The sequence below is a fragment of the Gopherus flavomarginatus genome, unplaced genomic scaffold (assembly GCF_025201925.1).
Source record: "Gopherus flavomarginatus isolate rGopFla2 unplaced genomic scaffold, rGopFla2.mat.asm mat_scaffold_172_arrow_ctg1, whole genome shotgun sequence".
NCBI classification, from domain to species: Eukaryota; Metazoa; Chordata; order Testudines; family Testudinidae; genus Gopherus; species Gopherus flavomarginatus.
The window spans coordinates 48,620-67,551 of record NW_026114744.1 but is presented as its reverse complement, the minus strand read 5'-3'; the positions used below and the strand labels follow the sequence as shown (position 1 = coordinate 67,551).

General features: G+C 49.0%; 1 protein-coding gene across 4 annotated transcripts; it reads right to left on the bottom strand.

Moving 5' to 3' along the window:
* Positions 1-11,549: 11,549 nt before the first annotated feature.
* LOC127042022 (zinc finger protein 560-like) lies at positions 11,550-17,560 on the bottom strand. Of its 4 annotated transcripts, XM_050935704.1 has the most exons (5): positions 17,477-17,560; positions 16,667-16,825; positions 15,913-16,039; positions 14,007-14,089; positions 11,550-11,727 (listed from the first exon to the last, which is right to left on the bottom strand). In XM_050935704.1, exons 2-5 carry the CDS (start codon positions 16,811-16,813, stop codon positions 11,560-11,562), a joined length of 525 nt encoding a protein of 174 aa, XP_050791661.1. In that variant the 5' UTR covers positions 16,814-16,825; positions 17,477-17,560; the 3' UTR covers positions 11,550-11,559. The 4 variants fall into 4 exon arrangements, 3 of the variants coding, with proteins under 3 accessions (XP_050791661.1, XP_050791658.1, XP_050791659.1); XM_050935701.1 differs by lacking the exon at positions 17,477-17,560 and having other exon boundaries at positions 16,667-17,005; XM_050935702.1 differs by lacking the exon at positions 17,477-17,560 and having other exon boundaries at positions 16,733-17,005.
* Positions 17,561-18,932: the final 1,372 nt, after the last annotated feature.

Genomic DNA, 18,932 nt, shown 5'->3' with positions numbered 1-18,932 from the left:
GAACAGCTACATTCCAGTCACTGTGGAATAGTGCACATGAAGGAAATTGCACAAAGCTATTTTTGGTGGCCTGGATTGGACAGTGCTATTGAAGAGAAAGCAAAAGCTTGTATGTCATGTCAGGGTATGAGGAATGCACCCCAGTGGGCACCCCTACACCCATGAGACTGGCCTGAAAACCCATGGCAACGTATTCACATTTACTTTGCTGGCCCCCTTGAAGGAAGCATGTTCTTGGTGGCAGTAGATGCCCATTCTAAATGGCCAGAAGCCTCTATAATGTAGTCCACTACTGCAGAGTACTGTCCAAAAACTATGGGGACTCTTTAGTCGTTTTGGTCTCCCAGAAGAACTTCTGAGCGACAACAGATTGCAGTTCGTCCCTCAGGAGTTTCAAAATTTTATGAAGGCAAATGGGATACACCACATCACGTCAGCACCATATCATCCATCTACCAATGGATTAGCTGAAAGATTAGTGCAGACAATGAAACACGCTTTGAAATCAGCAAGGGGACAACACTCCATTCAAAAGCGTATGGATACCTTCTTACTTTCCTACAGAAACACACCTCATGCTACCACCCAGGCATCCCCGGCCTTTCTAATGATGGGACGACAGCTGCGCACTTGCTTTGATCTGCTGAAACCTTCTGAACCCTGACAAATTGTGCAACATCAGCAGCCACATCAAGTCATCAGATGTGCACCCAGAGCAAAAGACTGAACCTTTAGCCTGGGACAGCCAGTTTTGGCTAGGAATTATACTTCTGGAGCTGAATGGGTCCCTGCCACGATCATCACTCAAACAGGACCTGTTTCGTACACAGTTCGGACTGCAGAGAATCTTACCTGGCGGCGACATGTAGATCAGCTGTTGCCAGATCATGCCAGTCCTCAGACACATCTGCAGTTGAGTGGTGTGACTTCACCTCTTCTGGTCAGACACTGACTCACGAATCACCTATTCCTGACTGTTCTCCTCCCTTACTGCCAGCGGCTGAGATACCCCTTTGCCCAGCATGAGCTGATACCACCTCCTCACCTGTTCGTGCTGCAGACCCTAAGCCCATGGTACTTTTGGGTGCAACAACACCAGAAGTTTGCCGTAATCCACCTAGAGACAGAAGGCCTCCTCATCGGCTGGATCTTTAGCTAGAGTGAACCCACAGTTATGGGACAAAATAATCCCCGGGGTTTAGCCTGGAATAGAGGCAGTCTACCCTCCTTCTCTAGTCTAGTATCAGAGGGGTAGCCATGTTAGTCTGGATCTGTAAAAGCAGCAAAGAATCCTGTGCCACCTGATAGACTAAAAGACGTTTTGGAGCATGAGCTTTCGTGGGTGAATACCCACTTCGTCAGATGCATGTAGTGGAAAGTTCCAGGGGCAGGTATATATATGAAGGCAAGAGAGAGATAATGAGGCAGTTCAATCAGGGTGGATGAGGCCCTGTTCTAGCAGTTGAGGTGTGAAAACCAAGGGAGGAGAAACTGGTTTTGTAATTGGCAAGCCATTCACAGTCTTTGTTTAATCCTGAGCTGATGGTGTCAAATTTGCAGATGAACTGAAGATCAGCAGTTTCTCTGCTGTACCCAGCAGCCTCCTACTGCAAGACAAACCCAAGAAAGAAACCAGCAGGACTCCACTGACCATCACATACAGTCCCCAGCTAAAACCTCTCCGACGCATCATCAGGGATCTACAACCCATTCTGGACAATGATCGCACACTTTCACAGGCCTTGGGTGGCAGGCCAGTCCTCGCTCACAGGCAACCTGCCAACCTGAAATATATTCTCACCAGTAACTGCACTCTGCTCCATAGTAACTCTAGCTCAGGAACCAATCCATGCAACAAACCTTAATGCCAACTCTGCCCACATATCTACACCAGTGACACCATCACAGGACCTAACCAGATCAGCCACACCATCACCGGTTCATTCACCTGCCATCATATGCCAGCAATGCCCCTCTGCTATGTACATAGGCCAAACTGGATAGTCGCTATGGAAAAGGGTGAACGGACACAAATCATATATTAGGAATGGCAATATACAAAAACCTGTAGGAGAGCACTTCTACCTCCCTGGCCACACTATAGCAGACCTTAAGGTGGCCATCCTGCAGCAAAAAAACTTCAGGACCAGACTTCAAAGAGAAACTGCTGTGCTTCAGTTCATCTGCAAATTTGACACCATCAGCTCAGGATTAAACAAAGACTGTGAATGGCTTGCCAATTACAAAACCAGTTTCTCCTCCCTTGGTTTTCACACCTCAACTGCTAGAACAGGGCCTCATCCTCTCTGATTGAACTGCCTCATTATCTCTCTCTTGCCTGCATATATATACCTGCCCTTGGAACTTTCCACTACATGCATCTGATGAAGTGGGTATTCACCCACGAAAGGTTATGCTCCAAAACGTCTGTTAGTCTATAAGGTGCCACAGGATTCTTTGATGCCTCTAGTCTAGTGTGTGTTTTATTTAGGGGAGGTGTTCTTATTAGTGAGGGTGGAAAATGTTGTGTATTTGGTTATCATGGCTTTTATTCCTATGGCAACTGAATTAGATTATTAGGGGATAGTCCAGCCAGCTTCAGCCTGTTAGGCGAGCTCTGTGTCTGTAAATAAATGGTAGTTTTGTTAACTGCCTGCTGTCTGGCCTCAAGTGATTTCTTCCTAAACTGGCTGCCCCCAAGGATATAACACCAACCCAGCGTGGCTTCTCCTCCTCTTCCCCAGCTTGGTGCTTCTCCACCTCCCTTCCCCAACTGCAGCTCTTGCAGGGGCCCAGGGCTTCTCCTCCCCCCTCCCCTCTCCTCTCCTCCCCTCCCCTCCCCAGCGTGGCTCCAGTCCAGTCCGGGGCTTTTCCTCCCTCACTAAAGCTCCGTTTCTCTCCCCTCCCCCGCCCCTTCTGCCACTATCTGGAGCTTCCTCTTCCCATAACCTTCCACTGCCCCCAGCCCCAGGCTAGCTGGGCTCCCTTGGGCACCCGATGCTGCTGTGGCCGAAGCCGAGCCTGGCGGGCAGGGAGCAGCGATTCATGAGGATGTCATGGCAGAGCCATCAGCCCGAGAGTTGCGGGGCAGCCCCAGGGAAGCGGGGCGGGCTGTGCTGCTGCTGGCCCCGCACCCCCGCCCACCCCGACCCCTGAGGCTCTTTGAGGGGGGACTCACTCAGCCCCCGCAGGAGCAGGGAGGGGGAAGCAGCTGACCTAACATCCCACTGCCCCCAGAGCCCCGCCCCCAGGAGCTGCCCCACCCATTGCCTGTGCCAGAGCCCCACCCCAAGGAGCTGCCCTGCCCCAGGCAGTGCCAGAGCCCCTCCCCCAGGCTCTGGGATTTGTTCTCCTGCCTCCTTCTTCCCAGTACCCCCCACTCCCAGCTGCTCCCTCCCTGTGTCTGCAAACACTGCCCCGGGCGGGTTGCTGGGGCTGACTCTGCTGGCTGAAGTAGCCTCCATCTCTGCTCACCTCGGGGGGAGAGGAGGGACGAAGAGAGGAGATGGTCCCAGGGTGTGAAAGCAAAATTAGGGGGCAGGGAAAGGAGGACTGTTTGGAAAGGTGGGTTTTTTGTGGGGGCAGGGGGTGAGCCAGAGGGATTCAGAAGAAGTTGGGCAGCAGAGGCTCATGGAAATTGAGGGGAACCCCCTGGGTGTCCCAGTGTTGGCCAGGGATTGTACAGCACCTAGTGCAACGTGGGGTCCTGATCTCAGCCATGGTCTGTGAAGCACCTGGGAGCCCTGATGTCTATTTCCTGATCACAGGCACTGGGAATGGACAGAGGGAAAACCTCAGCACCTGAAGGGTTAATGCAGCCCTGTGTGAAACACCTGCTGGGTGGTCCTGCTGCTCTCAAGAGTGGTTGGCTTAGTAGACCAACAACACAATCCCAGTCCCATGTGGTCTAGTGATCTGCGTTCCTGGTTTTTACCCAGGTGGCCTAGGGTTCAATTCCCAGTGTGGGAATAGTGCAGAGCTTTTGCTCAGAGGGGAGGAAGGGCAAGGGGGAGGGATCCTAGAAGTAGGGCATTTGGACAGTGTGGGGAGGGGATCCCAGAAGTGGGGGTTGGGGGCAGAGGTCTGAGGGGAGATCAGGGATGGATCCCAACATTGCGGAAATTGGGCAGCATGGAGAGCCCAGGCATGGCATGGGGACGGGGAAGAGTGACTCTGTCCTTCTAAACTCAGCACTGGCAGACTAGGCAGACTTGGAAGAATTACTTATTTGTTAGTAAATGTCAATTTCTGTGTAAACACACAACCCAATGGCAAAATATTTCCATTGATAATAATCAAAATTGACAGATGGGCAAAGTAAGAAACATGCTGGTTGAGAATTTATTCTGTTCTAATCCTATAGGGGTCCCTTCTGCTTTAGATGCCACCATGTGGGTGTTTCATTTCCCTCCCCATTTTCACACAGAGACACAATTTCCTTTGCATGGATCCATGAACAGTAAAAGCTTCCAGTGTCACTTGTCTGAGCCAGGGCATTCAATTCCACTGAAACCTTCTCTCCTGCAATGGCAATGGTCAAACAGAGGGGTCGTGGCCACCTTCACCCCTGGCAGTGAGATATTCCCTCTCCTCTTTCTTTAGGCTGCTGCTGTTATTCCATGAATCATCAAGGATGGAATAAAAAGCTGAGTTTACTCCAGGAAGAGGAAAGAAAGGAGCCACCAACTCCTTGAAAAATCTCAGTGCACAGAGAATACCTGCCGCTGTTATTGGAATCCCTGATGTGTTGGTAGCTTGTTTATTTACACTGAGGATTGAGTCCTACTTTGTGCACCATGTTTGATAATGAAAATGCTAACCCACCCTTTGAAATAACGACTGCAGCAGGACATGTTTATGTCCCTCTCCCAAAGCAGACAGACCGATGGAGAAATGCCATGAGTCCAGGGTAACACTTCACTGCGTTTTTACCATTTCCACTCGCTAAACTTCCTCCCAACCTTCTGGGCTCCTAGAGCAGGGTACAGAGCCTGAGCCAAGATACGTATAATGCAACTTCACAGACCAAGCCACATGACCCTGAATAATCAGACATGGGCCAGCCATGGTGTTTCATTGCACTGTAGATGCATGCTAATGTTATGTCTACACTGTGATTAAAACACGCAGGGCACCTGTCTCAAAGCCCAGCCAGCTGACTCGGGGTTATGGGGTTTGGCTGCAAGAATATAACATTACAGTGCAGACAGATGGGCTTGAGCCCAACCTCAGAGACCCCAGGAGGGTGAGGGTTTCTGAACCCAGGCTTCAGCGTGAACACAGATATCTGCACCACAGTTTTTAGCCCCTCAGCGTTAGCTCCATGAGCCCAAGTCAGATGACCCAGGCCAGCCATGCTGCCATCTTTATCCTAGCAGAGATGGACTCTACGGGTACATCTCCATTGCAATGTCAGCCCAGATGTGCCACGCTGTGCTCAGAGTAGCACCTTGAAGCCCCATATTCACCACTCTCATATAATGATGATACGGTTTGTACAAATTCTGCCTGGTGAGGTATCATTTCAAAAGTCTTGATCTGTTGAACATTAATATTGTGTTGGTCTGTGTGTGTAGCATTGGCTGGGAAGTTATGAAGTTTGCTCTGTGTGTGTTATTGAGATATGTTATGAGGTTGGGAAATGCCCACCACCAGCCTTTCAGGTGTGACAATGGAGGAACCAGACTCGCTGCTGGCCCATGAAAGGGATCCACAGTCCCAAGGACTATCCCAGGAACCGTGTACAATGCAGACTTCTCCGAGATAACACAGCAACACTGGGCACTGCTTGACTCACATCCTAGCAAAGTAGCTTTCTAGAAAGTTGGAAGGAACTATGAAAGAGGGGTAGAGACATCATGACTTGCCCTCTCTCCCCACAACTCAACAGCTGGAAACACACCTGGATGACAAAACTGATTCAGAAATCAGAAGAGAATAATAATAATGCATTCAAACCAAAGTCCCCAAACAGGCTAGTGTTGGTTTTTCAGCAGAAAATTTTCAGTTTGGGGGATTTTCTTTTCCCAGTCAGACTTTGCCAAGGGAAGCAGAGAGAAAATGTTTGAGTTGCCTCCTTCAGAACAGCTTGACCTAGACACTAGCTCTGGTTCACTGTTGAGGCCTTGCTCAGGGTGGGAGTATTTTAAGAATTTGGGCAGGTCCCAGGGTGTTTAGGGGAAATTATGAGGATGTTACCTTTTGAGAGAAAATCTAAGAAATACAGGACTAGAAAAAAACATTTTAGAAATGTGGGATTTAGACATTTTATTTACAGCAATGGGGGGTCTGAATTTCTCAGAAGGTTTTTGTTTGTAAGAAGCAACATTGCTAGAGCTGTTATTGTACCAAAGGGGGAGATGGTTGTCTATAAAGGAGGGGTGAAGACCAAATGCCTCCAATGACGATGGGATTCAAAGCCATGCGTGCAGAGTACAATGGATTAGCAGTTCATCACCTTAACCACTCAGTCACCTCACCTAAGCTATCAGGAAATAGACAGGAAGAGAAATTTAAGGCCAGCAGAGATAGGGATATGATGGAGTTTTTAAATACTAAGCGTAAGCAGGGGCTGAATGAGCTCCCCACTCACATCTAGTGAGGAACTGGGGGAAAGTCTTCAGGAACAGACCCTGTTTGCATAGACACACCGACTCTGCCTAGGTATGCAGCATGATGGGGTCGCTTTCCCAAAATGACCAGTTTGGGATGGTGGTGGATTACAAATCACTTTAGGATTGAGTGGAATGAAATATTATTCTCCTTCCTGTATGAGTGAAGGGCAGCAGAACATACCTGTTGCGTCCTGATGGAGGGGTAGGCACCTCAGGGCCTGAGCCAGCCCCTATGGAGGGCAGGGAGGGAGCACCACTCAGCAGCACTCTGTCCCAGCTCTTCCCCAACCCCACCCTCAGCCTGAGACTCTGGCTCCCAGCCTGGCGTCGACCCCTTTACCACTGTCCACACCCCTCTCCCCAGCAAGCAACAGCCCCACTCCCAGCCCCAGTTCTCGACTGTGGATTCTGAGGGGCCACAGCCATGGATAAGAGGGCACAGTGTGAAATGTTTGGGGACCACTGGTTTAGGGTGACATCCTCAATCACTTCTCTGCCACCACGGGCAGCCCAGAGCCCTTTGAATACCGGCAGCGCCTGAGATTTAAAGGGCTTAGAGATCCCTGCGGCTGCAGGCAGCCCAGAGCCCTTTCAATCCCGGCCACAGCTAAAGCGGATGGAGTGGGGCTGGGATTTCAAGGACTTAGGCTCCTCTCAGCAACATCTCTGGGCCCTTTAAATTGCTGCCCCAGCCCCACAAAGCTCTGGGTTCCCCCAGCCACCGAGCCCCAGGCCCTTTAATTTGACTCTGAGGGCTCCCAGGCACCTTTTCAGCTGGGAGCCCCTGGTTGATTTAAAATCAAGTATCACCACCCCACCCCCAACCTTCCTTTTTGACCCATAGCTGTTTTGGTGGGGCGGTGCTGGGGAAGGAGGGTTTGTTTCTGCAGGGCTGGGCGGGGTGTTTCCACCGGGCCGGGAAGTCCTGAGGTGGGGGTGAATCCGCAGGGCCGGTGGGTTTCCGCCCTTAGCTGTTTTCTTTAGAGTAATTGGCCCTCGCCGCTTTACGAGTTGTGCAGGCAGGCTGACGGCATTTGCTGGGCCTTTTGCTTGTGTGGATTCCCTGATGGGTAATAAGGTTTGAGCTGCGATTGAAGGTTTTCCCACACTCGCAGCATTCGCAGGGCCTGTGTGTCGTGTCTCCTCCCCTCCCCCCTCCGTGGATTCTCTGATGCCTAATAAAGTGTGAGCTGCATTTGAAGGTTTTCCCACACTCACGGTATTCATAGGGCCGCTCCCCTGTGTGGATTCTCTGATGCCTAATAAGGGCTGATCTTTGAGTGAAGAGTTTTCCACACTCACGGCATTCACAGGGCCTCTCCCCTGTGTGGATTCTCTAATGTTGAGAAAGGCGTAATCTGTAAGTGAAGTTTTTCACACACTCAGCGCATGTATTTTTTTGCTTTTCCATGCAGATTTCCTGCTGTATTCTGGTTTCCTTAAGGCCCTTCTGAGTTCCCTGACAGGAAATAAATTTATCCATTTTCTCCCCTGGCTGGTTTCCCTGCTCTTTTTCTGGTCTGTGCTGAACCTCACAGGATCTTCCCTGCTTGTGACTGCTGGACACATTCCTTGTCATTCTTTGCGATAATGCTCTGTGTTTATCCACTTGCTCAACATTTCCCTGCTGAGAATTCGGCTCCTCTTTCTCACACGTCATTGCATCACCTGCTGTGATAGAGACAGAAACCTCAAACAGGGATGGAAAGAGGAAGGCCAAACCACAGCAAGTGCTGGAGAGAAGTCAAATAAAAATCAGGAAATCAGCTCCCCCCAACAGGAGAGAGGAGGGGATCAATTCAGCCTTCACATCCCATCCAACTTCGCAGGGGGAAGGGAGAAAGCTACTGCCCGGTGTCTGCTAGGATCTATAGGAAGCCTTGAGCTATAGTTACCCTGCCGATGCGACCCCTGCTATGGACAATAATGAACTGAGAGACTTCCCAAGAGCTTTGTAGGGCATCCCAGATTTTTCCTTCAGGCACTTACAGATTCTGAGTTGGTTTAATGTTTCCTCATCTGTGCGGGGAGATCTCAGGATCTCTCTTTCCTCTGAACCCTGCAGCTCTGGGAGCCATGGCTCTTCCCCTTGTTCCAGCTGGGAGATCACAGCACGTTGGAAAACCAGAAACCCTGCTCAGATGAAAGAAAACAAAGGAGTTCAGTTGATTTCATAAAACTTAATCATTAAAAACATTCTATTAATTTATCTTCAGTGCTTAGTGTGACCTGGTGTGCCTGGGGCAGTCCTCACTGAAAATGCCAAGGTCAGAGCAGGCTGAAAAAGGGAGAGCAGATGCTCCCCAAACTGGAGGTTAATACTGAAGTTAAACTCACTGACCAGTCACAAACTGTGCTTCTGATCCCACACACCGGTTAACGAGACTCTGAAAAAAGAAATCACATGGCCCCCTTTATTGCATGACAATTTTCTGAGTCCTAATCAGCAACTAGGTTCCGTACAGTAAGAGTTATTTAAAAACTCTGCTCACTGTGATACAGCATGGCCAGAGGGCAGCAGGAGAGTGATCCTAATTGGATCCAGGAAGTGGGTGGGTGGAAGGTTAGCCACATTACCCAGTCATTATTGGTTTGGATCTCATCCAAAATACCATGCTGACAGCCAATCCTTTAGCAGTTAAACAAAATGTTTAGAAGAAAGAACGAATGAAAGAATGAAGTTAAATTCCATCCTTCCAGACTATTCTTTAGCATCTAAACTAAAGGTTTAAACGAAAGAAAGACAGAAAGAAGTTAAATGGAAAAGCAGTCAGATACATTCCAAAATGGATATATCAGGTTCTTAGCAGTATTGGTGAGTTGCTGGCTTGAAAGTCTGTCTGGAACGCATCCACAGCTTGGATGGGTCATTCAGTCCTTTGTTCCAGGGTTCAATTTGTAGAGAAAATGCTCCAGAGGTAGGAAGGGGGATTGAAGACAAGATGCAGATGATGCAGCTGCACTTTATATTCCTTTTGCCATGTGGCTTGTACTTCCTGTGTCCCAAACACAAGCTTCACAGCACATGGCATGGAAAAGCTTTGGAGGTCTCATTACACAGGCATACCCCAGCATGTCTTTCTGACTCAATAGGTGTATCCCCTTGGTCCATGGGCTCATTGTACAGCCGATGACCCTCAATGGGCCATCAAACAGGCTAGGCAGTGTTGATGCCAATATGTCTGGGGGTGTCACCCAGAAACACTGCCCAAGTCTGGAAATACAGATATACCCTACATATCTGTAACTCACAATACAAGGGTGATAGAAACATAGAAACAAAATTATCATACTTGGCAAATCATAACACTTTCATTGCCACTTTACATGGCATACCTAGCATGATTCATTGCAATTTTATCAGATTATATTATTTTATTATTAATACCAAAGGGTCTCACAATTTCATGCAGTCTCACACTTGCTAAACTAGTGAATTCCCAGGACCAGTTCCCCAGGTCCTAGAAGATGCCAAACATTGTGCTTATGAGGGATTGAAATACCCACATATCTCCTGGGAACACACACACAGACACTGTGTCAGTCTATACCCCTGTGTTTACTCTTCTAGAAAATTATGATCAGTTTTGTACCCAGTATGGCTTGTGAGGTATCATTAGAAAACACATAACCTACTGAATATTATCCTCCTGTTAAAATGTGTAGTAACACTATGTAAAATTGTGAGATTTTACAGTATGATATTACTGAAAAAGTTTCAGTTCTGGGGAACACCCACAGACCAGTTCCTCAGAGACAGCAAGGCAAACAGCTGGTCCAATAGCCATTCTCCTGCAGGGGGAAGGTGTGAAGACATTAAGGGCTGGTCTACAGTACGGGGGGAAATCGATCTTAGATACGCAAATTCAGCTACGTGAATAACGTAGCTGAAGTAGAATATCTAAGATCGGATTACTCACCCATCCTCACCGCGCGGGATCGATGTCCGCGGCTCCCCCTGTCGAATCCGCAACTCGGTTGGGGTTGGTGGAGTTCCAGAATCGATATAAGCGCGCTCGGGGATCGATATATGGTGTCTATATGAGACGCGATATATCTATCCCCAAGCAATCGATTTTAACCCACCGATACGGTGGGTAGTCTAGACGTAGCCTTACATTCCATCACAGGGACCTATTAAGGCTGTTGTGGAAAACAACCACAGGACTGATTTTGAGTCAGCTCTGCCTGAGGCTCTTTTCTTGGTTACAAGCACGCAGGGGGCGACAGCTATTGGAATACTGTCCCCGAACTAAAAATCACACAAGCCTTTTACAACTTAAAACCACAAACAATGACACATACGTTGCACGTTAATTTCCTTATTTGGAATATATTGCAAAATATGATGCAGGTCAAAAGCAAGCTGAACAATCAGTTTTCCATATTTGGCCTTTCCTGTTATTTTTATTACACCTGGTGATATGGGAGCAAGACTCTCCATGTCTCAAGAAATGTCACTACCAACCTAGGCCATTTTCACATGCTAGGGTACAATCTAGATCAGTGAGGAGTTGTGTCATCTGTAATCCTGGGTGAGATTCAGAGTTCTGCGGCTGGAGCTCCCCTGTCTGGATACTCCCAGCCAGCGTTCAAGGACGCACCGAGTGTCTGTATGATAAGTAACCCTGGACCGGCAGCTCTGATTCCAGCCGCCTGCTTGTTACACCCAAGCACATTCTGGTTTGGGTAGAGAAGGCTCAGGGTTTGAGAGAAGGCTGGGGGTAGGAACCTTCTGTTCATTATGCTGGACCTAACCCCCAGTTTTACTTGAGTAAAGAGGAGATATTTGACATTGTATGATACTGCTCCTGTGCTCTGTTCCCAAAGTGTTCTGCAGCAGAGGAGGGTCTCCGGTAGTATGTGCGTCACTGGCTGATTGGGGTGATGCTGAAACAGGACAGGGTACAGATGGCATTGTGGCAGTGGCATGAACCTTCACTCTTCATTTCCCCTTCCAAGAACAGAAGGGACAGGAATCCTGACCCAGCAAGACCATCGTCTCAAAGTTCTCCTGCATGACATCCCTGTAGAGGGCTCTCTGAGTGGGGTCCAGCAGAGTCCCCTCTTCCCTGGAGAAATAGACAGCCACCTCATCGAAGGTCACCGGCCCCTGAAAGAGCAAGAGTCCAACACTCAGTACCTGCTGACCCACTCACAACCCCACTAGTCACGCAACAGCAGCACCAAAGAAATGGAAGCTCCGGAAGGCACATGTTAACAGAGTCCCACCCCACCTTGCTTACAGCAGCCAGGAGGCATCAGAGGGTACAAAGAGAGAACCTTTGTGTCTCCCAGCTGACAGATAGAAGCAGGGTCTTCACATTTATCACATAGCTACTAGCCAGAGCTAAATATAGGAGATGGGGCTGTCTCTGGACCCTGTTAGTGGCTCCCTGGTAGGAATCCCAGCACTCTCCAAATAAAATATATGGAAGAAAGGGGAAGTCAATAGTAAAGAATAGAAGTTAGAAGGTCAGAGTTATAGTGCCCATTAACAAAGGTTTAGAGAAAATAGAGCCTATCAAACTAACGAGATATCCTTATTGGATGAGACCAAAAGTTTAGTTGCCACAAATAGTATTGATGTAATATACCTAAACTTCTGTAAGGGACATGACTTGATCACCACAATATTTTTACTAAAAAAACTAGAATGATACAAAATAAACATGGCATACATTAAATAGATTAAAAACTCTGATAGTAAATGGGGAACCATGGTCGAGTGGATTTCTTTCTAGCAGGTTCATGCAGGGATTGGTTCTTGGCCCTGTGCTATTTAACATTCTTATCCATGACTTAGAAGAGAGTACAAAATCATCACTGATAAAGTTTACAGTTGCCACAAAGATTGGGGTTGGTGGTAATTAATGAAATGCCAGGAGATTCAGGCTCCATCACTGGGAGTCTGGGAAGTTGTCCCAGCCCTGGCTGGAGGGTTATTTCCTGTTACACAAAGAGGAGAAGTTCCATTCCCAACTCCTGTGCCTTGAAATTAGGACCTATCTGACACTACACCCCCATATTCATCATAGTGGTATGATTATAATATGATTAGGACATAATTATGATCTATTTTGTACAAGATGCATCATGTGTGGTGTCACTGGAAAAGTTCTGATTTGCTGAATATGATTATCCTATTTGTGTGCACATATGATGTTCGTATCTGAAGTTATGGATATTGACTCTGTATCTGTATTTCAAATGTGTTTACTCTGGGTAACACCCACAACGAGCCTTTCAGGTACAACAATGAAGAAGTCAGACAGCGCTGATGGCTCAACAAAGACAATGGACTGTGGAAGAACTTAGTCTTCCTGTGAATGTTTCAGCCAGCCTAGGAGTCATGGCTACTATGACTCAGCAGGGCCTGTGACCAGACCACATGACACTAAACTCCATTTTAGTAGCTGTATTTTTCCACAAACTGGACTAGGAACTGAGTTTGGAACAAAAGGTTCCCACCATATGGAAAAGCTACATAAGGTGGGGTGTGACATCATCTCTTGGCCTCATTCCCCACACAAGAGAACTCCTGGAAACACCTGAGAAACAAAAACGGATGTGGGGGAAGTGCTGCTCCCAGGATCAAGAGATTTCTAGCTTGTGTATGGAAACTTGGGGGACTGCTTGTACCATCAGTCAGGGTGAGAAATTGCTAATTCAAATTCTACCCATCTAGTATCTTAGGCTTAGTCTGAGTTTTGGTTATTTGCTAAATAATCTGCTTTGATCTGTTTGTTATCACTTATAATCACTTAATCTATCTTTCAGCAGTTAATAAACTTGTTTGATGCTTTATCTTAACCAGCGTATTTTGAGTGAAGTGTCTGGGGAAAATCTCAGCTTGTTGTGCACATCTGTCCCGTATCGAGGGGAAGGGGAACTATATTAATGAGCTTGCATTATAGAGATCCCCATGCACTATAAGATGGTATAATTCTGGATTTATACTACAGCAAGTGTGCAAGGTGGGGGAGTGGGAAACTGGCTCTTGTCTTCTATCTGTCCTTGAGTGGCTTAGGTAGAGCACTCAGGTAGCTTAGTTGGCAGCATGGCGCCACCTGCTGTTGTGTTGGGTGATAACAGGCCCTGGAGAGGCTGGCGAAATCTCCAGCAAAGCAGTGTGAGAAGGGCCAGCCCAGCGTGAGGGTTAGAGGACACAGCAGTTCCCAGAAGCTCCACAAACTGCCGCTTGGGGGTGACAACCCATCATGCCCTACACTACACAAGTCTCAGCAGGTTTGTCACATGCTGTCCCCTCCCTTTCTCCACCCGAGATATTTCCTGCTTCCCACCACCTCTAGCAATTCCCACCCTCTTATGCATTTACTGCTCCTCAAGCTCCAAGCAGAGCCCACCACCACCTCCCTGATAATCTCTTACCTGAGCCAGCTCCATTGCAGCCATTTCCTTGCCCCTGGGAGGACGAGATGATCTGCAGCGAAACATGGATGTTATTCTCTGGCCTGCCGGGGTGAAAAGGGCAAGGTGTGAGAATTCAGACTAGGCTTTTGTCCATTCCACAAGCTGATTCCCCCCAGCTTTTCCCCTGCTAATGCATATTCTAGGTTCTGGCACACTGTGAAACACAGAGTGACCTTATTCCAGTACAGGCCTAGCCCCCTCCCACCAGGGTGTAACCCTCTGACACATGGGGAAACCCTCCCAGTAACAGTCTCTCTCTTACACGTATCAAGTTTGTGGACAACACCAAGATGGGAGGGGTTGTAAGTGCTTTGGAGGATTGGATTAAAATTCAGAATGATCTGGACAAACTGGAGAAATGATCTGAAGGAAATAGGATGAAATTCAGTAGAGATAAGTGCAAAGTACTCCACATTGGAAGGAACAATCGGAGGCCAGAGAAGAGCAGAAACAAAGGAGTCACTTTGGGGGATTCTCCCTGTCATTGTCCTCAAGGCAGCTTTCTCAGGTTTACAAAGGTGTTTCATGTTCCAGTCTTTATATAGTCTCTCCTGGGAGTGCCCCTTTCATGGACTGGGCCTAGTTTTAGTTTTTGGTAGTTAACAATCTTGGTTTATTGTTCATCTAACCAGTATGTGTGGATTGAAGTGTGTTGGAAACTCTGTTTGGGATAACAAGCTGGTGCATGTCATTTTCCAATGATGAAATGACAGACTTCATATGAGCTTGCATCGTTCAGTAGCATGCTGGACAGTGCAAGATGCACATTTCTGGGGGAAAGTTGGGCACTTGAGAATTTGCTGGTTTTCTCCTGAGGTGTAATTGATGAGTGGCTGTCTAGCAGCACTCAATACTGTGTAGCTGGGAGTGAGTTACATGCTGGAGACTGTGTGTTAAGTGGCCAAGAGGGCCTGTTCTCGAGGGAAAACAGTGGAAAAGGCACCGCAGGCCAGAGAACTGAGGGGACACAGCTATTTAACAGTCCAGATTGTACTCAGGGTAACGTCACAGACACTCACTATGACAAAGCCTCTTACAACACAGAGAAAGTAAATCCATGTCCCAGAAATCGAAAACTCAGACAGAGGGCAAGTGTCCCTGGCACTGCTTCTTGCTGACAGAGAGGTTCAGAGACAATGTGAGAATCCTGGGGAAGCTGGGAACAGGAAGCATGGGCTGGCGGGGTTCGGTGGAGAAAGGGAACAGGAAGGGCAGGGATATTACTGAATCCAGGATCTCAGCAGTGCTAGATGACAGGATAGCACATAGTGCAGCCCATTGGAAAACACAACCCCAACTATACATACAAAATGATGGGGTCTAAATTAATTGTTTTCACTCAAGAGATGGATCTTGGAGTCACTGTGGATAGTTCTCTGAAAACATCCACTCAGTGTGCAGCAGCAGTGAAAAAAAGTGAACAATGTAGGAAATAATTAAGAAAGGGATAGATATGACAATATCTCATAGATCATATTTGTAAAAACAGAAAAAAATCCATGATACACCCACGTCTTGAATACTGCATGCAGATGTTGTCACCCCATCTCAAAAATAGATATATTGGAATTGGAAAAGGTTCAGAAATGGGCAACAAAAATGATTAGGGATATGGGACAGTTATGCCAGACCTAACCCCCAGTTTCACTTCAGCAAACAGGAGATATTTGACACTGTGCAATACGGCTCCTGTGCTCTGTTCCCGAAGTGTTCTGCAGCAGAGGAGGGTCTCCGGTAGTATGTGTGTCACTGGCCTATTGGGGTGATGCTGAAACAGGACAGGGTACAGATGGTATTGCGCGGGTGGCATGAACCTTCACTCTTCATTTCCCCTTCCAAGAACAGAAGGGACAGGAACCCTTACTCAGCAAGACCACCGTCTCATAGTTCTCCTGCATGACATCCCAGTAGAGGGCTCTCTGAGCGGGGTCCAGCAGAGCCCACTCTTCCCTGGTGAAATACACAGCCACCTCCTCAAAGGTCACCGGCCCCTGAAAGAGCAAGAGTCCAACACTAAGGACTTGCTGCCCCACTCACAGCCCCACTATTTGTGGCAGAGAGGAGTGAATCAAATGGAAGCTCTGGGTGGATCATAGTCAGGAGTGTCCCACCTCGACCTTGCTCAGAGTATCCAGCAAATACCAGGGTGAGGGGATGAAGAGAGAGCCCCTTGTCTCTCCCAGCAGATCCATCACCCCACTATTAGCCACTGACTGATACAGGAGATGGAACCCCCAGCAGGGTCCAGGGAGAGCTCGCTGGTAGAATGCCCAACACCCTCCTCATTGTGAGGAGCGGGATATGAAGGGAGAGGCAGCTCCAATAAGCCTGACTCATGGGTGCCCCCTTCATATCTCACAGCAGCTGCTGGTTAGTGAGGTCAAGCTCCAGCACTAGGAGTCTGGTCAGTTTGACTAGCTCCATGTAGGTGGGCTATTTTCTTTCTTCACAAATTAGGGCATTTCCACCTCCAAACCTCCTGGGTCTGTTCCTAGAATCTAGGCCACTTATTAAATAACTCCCAGCAGGTTTGCCACACCCTGGCCTCCTCCTTTCCCCACGCTGTGAATTTCCTGCCCCGCTCCAACCTCCAAACCAGACTCTGCAAACCTTCCCACCTCTGGTGTATTTGCTCTCCCTTTCCTCCAGTAGGAACCCACCAGCAACCCCCCGATAATCTCTACCTGGACTGACTCCACTGCAGCCATTTCTCTTCCCTGTCCCACGCCAGGCTGGGATGAGCTGGAGCAAAACATGGACGTCATTCTGCAGCCTGTCTGGGGGAGAAGGGCAGTTGTGGGCGTTTCAGAACCGGTTTTAGTTAATTTCACATCATAATTCCCCCAGGCCCTTTCCCTGCAGGCAGACACCCTAGATTCTGTCATGCTGGGAAATGCTCAATCTGTTTATTACAATTTAGACCTGGCCCCTCCTGCCAGGCTAAGTCCACAGACACATTTTTAACCTCCCTTCTCCCTTCCCTCATCTCTTCTCTGAACACAAGGCTAGAAAAGAGCAGAACCAAAGGAGTCACTGTGGGGGATTCCCTCAGACACGGACCCCACGGCAGCCACACCCCAGCAGGGGGAATATAGAGTCAGGAACTGGCTTTTGCTCTGTCTGATCCTTGTTTTGTTCACTGGAAAGTGGTTCTGCCTAGGGATGCAGCAATACATGTGTCTGGGTGGACTAGAGAGCTGGAAATCTCTCCCCCACATTCATTTCTCCCACTGCCCCTTTCAGTCTCTCCTTCCCCTGTTCTCTCTCCCTGTCCCTCTGGCTGGGACAGTCCCATTCCTGGGGGCTTTGCTCTCCCATGGCTGGATTTCCTCCTCTCAACCACTAATGGGAGGAGAAATGAGGTGGGGTTGTTTGTGCAGTCACTTTCTTGCCAGACCCTAGGACATTCCCTGAGGTCTTTCAGTTACCTGGAGACTCTGGCTCAGAATTTAGTAGTAACAGGGCCCAGGGCTGCCCTAGGGGGCTAGGACCAGCTGCAGAAAGTCATCCCCTGGGCTGGGCAGAGAAGAAGCTTTAATTAAGGTCACTTCCCAGCACAGAGCCCCACTGGGGAAGCAGCAGCTGCCAAGCCTGGTCTCCCAGATCACAATGGAGGCTGCAGTCTCTGACCCAGGAAGCTGAACTCCAATATCCTGAGCAGAGAGGGACAGCACGTTTGAGCAGCTTCCCTCCTTTAGCTCTCTGGGGAGAGCAGCTAATGGGAGCCCCTCCTCACAGGGAGAATGGCTGATCTCATTTGACCCACTGTCCATCTGGAATCACTCCTTGTCTTTCCATACAGTGACTCTGGATTAACAATTGTCTCAATGATACTAGATTTCAAAAAGAATGAGTTCAGAACGCTGTGGAAAAGACAATCGTGTAGCAGTGCTGATTCCCTTCCCACCTCCCTCACCCCCGCAGATCTAGGACAAGGACTGGGGGCATAAATTTTCCAAACGGAACCGACAGTTCCTACAGTTTTCAAAAGAGGACAAAAGCAAAATCTGTGATTTCACACTAACAGTGATTGATAAGTGAACAGAAAGTTATCACAGTGACGGCACGTGACTGGGGAATGCCGGGCAGTGCTTGGAGCCAGGACTCTGCCACAAGTTGACCAGAGAGAAGAATCATGGTTAGCAGCAGCCCCCAGACACCCCCTAGTACTCAGAGCCCAGACCCACCAGCCAGGGGCCCCAGACACCCCCCAGCCAGGATCCCATCAGATATTCCCTGGGACGCAGCCCGCAGAGTCCCTGGCCAGGGACTCCAGCTACCCCTCAAAGCCCCACTGGCCAGAGAACCCCCACCACACCATGATTGCCAGGTTGGGAATCCCAAAGGTTTCCCCCCACCAAGAGCCCCCAGCAGCCAGGGACCCCCTCAAGGGACCCCCCCACTGGGAACTCAGTCCCTCACTGCCTGCCTAGGAACTTCCCCACCCTCCAGAACGATCTACCCTGACATTTGCCTGGGACCCCCTCCTCTGCCCAGTGGGACCCCCTGATGCTTTACAGTGTGACCCATCACTCTGCTTCCCTGGCATGCCCTGACCTAGTGCCAGGGATCCCCTCCCCCAGCTCTGTGCACTGGGCATGGCAACAAAACCAGGAACCAGCAGGGGAAGCACAGACAGAGCCCCTGGCACAAAACCAGGCTCCCTCTAACCCTCTGTCCCGCCCCCCCAAGAGACACCCACTCTCACTGTTCTGCAGCCACCAGGCCCCCAGCGATACCCACCTCCAGGACCCATAGCCTCAGGGATGGGCACATCAGAACCACCACCCCCGAAAACCCCAAACCTCCACAACCCACCAACCTGACTAGGGTACCCCCTGCCCAGCCACCCAGAGGCCTCCCCCTACCACAATGCCCCTTCCC